Source organism: Lipotes vexillifer, unplaced genomic scaffold, assembly GCF_000442215.2.
Source record: "Lipotes vexillifer unplaced genomic scaffold, Lipotes_vexillifer_v1.1 scaffold814, whole genome shotgun sequence".
NCBI lineage: Eukaryota > Metazoa > Chordata > Mammalia > Artiodactyla > Lipotidae > Lipotes > Lipotes vexillifer.
This window is the reverse complement of record NW_006784081.1, coordinates 616,278-621,889: the sequence shown is the minus strand read 5'-3', so window position 1 is coordinate 621,889 and position 5,612 is coordinate 616,278. Positions and strand designations below refer to the sequence as shown.

Sequence of the window (5,612 nt, the reverse complement as noted above, 5' to 3'; positions counted from 1 at the left end):
CCCCCCCCCCCTGCCGATGCAGGGGACACGGGTTCGTGCCCCGGTCCGGTAAGATCCCACATGCCGCGGAGCGGCTGCACCCGTGAGCCGTGGCCGCTGAGCCTGCGTGTCCGGAGCCTGTGCTCCGAAACGGGAGAGGCCACAGCAGTGAGGCGCCCGTGTACCGCAAAAAAAAAAACAAAACACAAAGCCTCAGCTGAGAGGGTGAGGAGTCAAGCCACAGACTGGGAGAAAAGGTTTGAAAAGTCACATCTGACAAAGGACTGTCACTCAAAATATACAAAACCACTTACAACTCAAATAAGGAAACAAACAACCTGATTAAAAATGGGCCAAAGACCTCAACAAACACCTCCCCAAAGATAGGTGGCACACAGCGAATGAAACGATGCTCCACGTCATATGTCATCGGGGAAAAGCAAATTAAAAAAACAACAAGCTACCATTACACACCTATCAGAATGATCAAAATCCAGAACACTGACACCACCAAATGCTGGTGAGGTTATGGAGCAACGGAAAGTCTTCATTCATTGCTGGTGGGAATGCAAAATCGTACAGCCACTTTGGAAGATATTTTGGTGGTTTCCTACAAAACTACACAAATTCTTACCTTACAATCCAGCAATCACACTCCCTCGTATTTACCTAAAAGGAGATGAAAACTAACCGCCACACAGAAACCTGTACACAGATGTTTATAGCACCTTTATTCATAATTGCAACAATATGGAAGCAACTGCTGAAGTCCTTCAGTAGATGGGTACATAAACTGGTACATCCAAACAATGGACTATTATTCAACACTAAAATGAGCTATCAAGCCCTGAAAAGACATGGAGGACACAAATGTATATTATTAAGTGAAAGAAGTCAATCTGAAAAGGCTGCATACTCTATGATTCCAACTACGTGACATTCTGGAAAAAGTGAAACTATGGAGACAGTTCCAGATCCAAAAAGATCCTTTCAGTGGTTGTGAGGAGTTAGAAGGAAGGGACGGTTGAATAGGTAGAGCACAGAGGGTATTTAGGGGTAGTGAAACTACCATATATATTATAATAGTACATACACATTATTATACATTTGTCCAATTTTTCCAGCACCAGCAGTGAAACCTAATGTGAATTAAGGACTCTGAGTAATTCTGGTGTTAATGCAGGCTCGTCGATTGTAAATAACATACTACTTTGGAGGAAGAGGTTGATAACGGGGGAGACTATGCATGCGTGGTGGCAGAGAGTATATAAGAAGTCTCTGTACATTCCCCTAAGTTTTGCTATGAATCTAAAATTGGTCTAAAAAGTCTACTTTTTCTTTATTTTTTTGGCCCTGCCACATGGCTTGCAGGATCTCAGTTCCCTGACTAGAGATTGAACCCAGGCCACGTCAGTGAAAGTTTGGAATCCTAACCATTAGGCCACCAGGGAACTCCCTACAAAGTCTACTCTAAAAACAAAAAGCTTGTTGGTAGGAATGTAAATTGATACAACTGCTATAGAGAACGGTTGGAGGTTCTGTAAAAAAACTAAAAATAGAACTACCGTTTGACCCAGCAATCCCACTACTGGGCATATACCCTGAGAAAACCATAATTCAAAAAGAGACATATATCACAATGTTCATTGCAGCACTACTTACAATAGCCAGGACATGGAAGCAACCTAAATGTTCACTGACAGATGAACGGATAAAGAAGATGTGGCACATATATACAATGGAATATTACTCAGCCATAAAAAGAAACGAAATTGAGTTATCTGTAGTGAGGTGGATGGACCTAGAGTCTGTCATACAGAGTGAAGTAAGTCAGAAAGAGAAAAACAAATAATGTATGCTAACACATATATATGGAATCTAAAAAAAAAAAAAAAAAAAGGTCATGAAGAACCTAGGGGCAGGACGGGACGCAGACCTGCTAGAGAATGGACTTGAGGACACGCGGAGGGGGAAGGGTAAGCTGGGACAAAGTGAGAGAGTGGCATGGACATACATGCACTACCAAATGTAAAACCGATAGCTAGTGGGAAGCAGCCGTATAGCACAGGGAGATCAGCTCGGTGCTTTGTGACCACCTAAAGGGGTGGGATAGGGAGGGTGGGAGGGAGGGAGACGCAACAGGGAAGAGCATTCCAATCAAACTTTACTTATGAAAACAGAGAGAGAGCTGGATCTGCCCAAGGGTCATACTTTACTGAGCCCTGTTCCAGAGTCATACAGCCCACCAAGTGCCCAGCAACATGACGTGAAAGGAGACCCAAAATACAACACATCGTCATAACACTTCAAGACATCAGGATGAAAAAGAGCCCCGAAGAGTGCCCAAAGAAAAAGCAGTCGCACACAAAGGCTCAAAAATAAAAAGGCACCAGGCTTCTTGACAGCAATGCCAGTTGTGGCTTCAATGTTTTCAGGGACGATTTTCAGCCTAGAGTTTTACGCCCAGCCAAGCTATCAGGTAAAACCACTTGAAGGAGTCAAAGGTCCACCTGAAGCATCCTACCTCTCAACAAGCCACTAAAGAACATAGGCAGGCAGGCACTGAGGAAGATGCAGACACGAACCCACAACAGAAGAGGGACATTGGAGTTTCCAGGGCGGTTTCAGGCAGAGCAACGACCTGCAACTGCATGAGAGCTTCTAGAAGAACCTCTGAGAAAGTCTGAGAAAGCTAAGCAAGTGAAAACCGAAAGCTCTATAGCTCTAAAGGCCACTGACTTGGCTTGTCCTGGTGACCATCACAGAAAGTCATGATAAAATCAGCACAGACTGATGTAAACCACCAAACGCTAATAATCAGTGAATACGGAGAGATTTTGGACAGAAATGTGTGTACACTAGAGAACTCAGGAAGCAGTGGCACAAGCCAGTCGCGCAGAGGTTGCTCCCTGCAGTGTGGCTCCAGGTGCCACGACCCCTTCTCCGTGCAGTGGGTCTGAGCAGGATCAGAGGCCAGGCGCAGGGGTGCCCAGGCCCTCCCATTGGTGAGTGTCGCGGGCCCATCCCTGGGTGCAGGCTCCAGCTCACCTATGGCTGCCCTGCCCCGGTGCCCTCCCCCAGGTGCCCATCCCCAGCCCACCCTGTGTGCGGGTCCCCAAGTTCCCTACCCTGGGCGCGCCTCCCATCCTCAGGTGCCCTCCCTTGGAGGCCCACGTCGGCCCACTCTATGCACAGGTTCCCGGGTGTCCCTTCCCCTGGATGCCCTGTCCTGCATGTCCTCTCCTGGATGTCCGTCCTGGGCCATTGGTAGCCCTCCCCTAGGTGCCCTGCCTCTGGGTGTCCTTAGTTCCGCCCCCTGTCCGCCCCTCCCCGGTGCCTACCCCTCCCCTGAGAGCTCTCCATGGGAGCCCATCCTCCAAGCCTTCTCATGCCCGCTCCTGGGTGCCCTTCCCCTGGGTGATACCCCCTCCCCTACCCCGGTCCCCCGAGCCTGTGCCCCAACCCGCTCTCACCCGTAGAGAATGACGTCATAGAGGGTGCGTCCCTGGACGTTGAGAAAGTGGGCGTAGCCCGAACGCGCCGAAGTCGAAGCCTCGCCGGCCGCAGGACCTGGAAGTGGCAGCTCATTGGTCAGCAGACCCAGGAGAAAGGGCGCAGAGTCCGGCCCACGCACGCGCACCAGGGCGCGCTCGTCCAGTAGGAAGCAGGCCCACGCCGCGCTGCCTGCGGGCTCACCACGGTGACAGCAGGAGCTGTGGCCCAGGCGATGCCTCGGGGCAGCGCGCAGCCGCCAGCTCCAGGCCCGGCCGCCGCGCCCTGGAGCTGCACCCCGGAGCAGCGCTGCGGCCGCCATCTTGGGGAGGAGTGAGGCGGCGGGAAGGGGCGACCCGGCCGGCGGCGCGAGCGGGCGGGCGCGCGCGCGCCACAAGACCTTGGAGGCGGGCGAGCGGAGCGTGCTCGGGGGCGGAGGTGGGGGGGGGGCGGTGCAGGCGGGCCTCAAAACAGCCCCTGACGGCGGGCGAGAGAAGCGTGCGCGGGGGCGGAGTGTGCGCGAGCATGCGCGGGCTAGTACCACAGCAGTCCTTGGAGGCGGGCGAGCGGTGTCGCTCACGGCCGGGGTGAGGGTGGGCGGACCTTGCGCGGGGGCGAGGCCTCGGGCTGTCAGTCCCCCGCCCACCTGTCCTGAGCTGGCTTCTGCTCCTGCAGTTGACTTCCTCCTCGAGTCTCAGAGAAGTTTCTGCTTGCTTTATAGTGGTGAGGTTCTCATAACCTAAACTTTACCATCTTAACCATTTTTAGGTGCACATTTCAGGGGCATTAAGCGCGTTCACACTCTTTTGCAGCCATCCCCATCATCCAGAACTTTCTCATCTTCCCATACGGAAACTCCACCCCCATCAAACGCAGATCCCTATCTACCTCCCCAGTCCCTGGGAACCCCATTCCACTCTGTCTCTAAGAACCTGACTCCTCTGGGAAACTCATAGAAATGGAGTCATGCAGTATTTGTCCTTTTGTGACTGGCTTGTGTCTACCAGGTTCCACCATGACGTAGCATATGTCAACCTTTTTAAGGGCTGAATGTTATTCAGTTGTATGTGTATACCATATTTGAATTATCCATTCACCCACTGATGGACATTTGTGTTGTTTCCACCCATTGGCTGTTTTGAATAATGCTGCTATGAAGATGGGTGTACAACTTTGCTTTCAGTTCCTTTGTAAAACAGACACTCCTGTGTATCCTATACTCTCACACTACTCTTCACTTCTTATCACTAAATGTGTCTGTGGGGGGGGGTCCCCCACACCACACAATTCTCTGACACCAGCTAGGTGTCTTACAATTTAACTCAATTTTTAATCCATCTACCTGGAGATAGCATGAGATCCCATAAGACTGCCACACACACTGTCTCATACACTCACACTCTCCCGCTCCCCACTTCAGATGCAAGTCGAAGTCCAGGTTGTCACCTGTGCTTCTGACCAACCAGCTATAGATCAGAGGTTCCAACAGCCCTCTCCTTGGGTTCAATTAGTTTATTAGAGTGGCTCACAGAACTCAGAGAAACATTTTACCTACCAGATTACTGATTTGTTATAAAAGGATATAACTCAGGAACAGCCAGATGGAAGAGAGCAAAGAGCAAGGTATGTGGGAAGGGGTACGGAGCATCCATGCCCTCTGAGCACACCGCACTCTCCCCAAATCTCCATGTGTTCCCCAACCCAGAAGCTCTCCAAACCCAGTCCTTTTGGGATTTTACAGAGGCTTCATTACCTAGATGTGATTGATTAAATTATTGGCCATTGGCTGTTGAGTCAACCTGCAGCCCATCACTCCCCCCCAGAGGTCAAGGGGTTGGGCTGAAAGCTCTAACCCTCTAATCACACGGTTGGTTCTGGCAACCAGCCCCCATCCTTAGGGGCTTTTCAAAAGTCACCTCATTAACATAAACTGGTTAACCAGAGCTCCCTAGGGTTTTCCAGGCCCTTGGTCCCCTCCCAGTCGGCTTCCTGGTTGTGAGCAGCCAGGCCTGGAATGCAGTTCCACTGGCCTTTCATGGAAAAGGTCTTCCTCTGTTGGGCCTGTGTTCCTAGGGTGACCCAGCACCTCCCTGTCAGCCCTGTGAGGTCAGGGAGGAAACCATTCGAGGACAACATGGCGG

General features: G+C 51.2%; 1 protein-coding gene across 1 annotated transcript in view; it reads right to left on the bottom strand.

The window, feature by feature from the left end:
* IBA57 (iron-sulfur cluster assembly factor IBA57) overlaps positions 1–3,793 on the bottom strand; it is a 9,219-nt gene extending 5,426 nt beyond the window's left edge. The window contains exon 1 of the mRNA XM_007456498.1: positions 3,453–3,793. Within this exon, the coding sequence (XP_007456560.1) occupies positions 3,453–3,793 (341 nt within the window). The remainder of the gene's footprint in view (positions 1–3,452) is intronic.
* Positions 3,794–5,612: the final 1,819 nt, after the last annotated feature.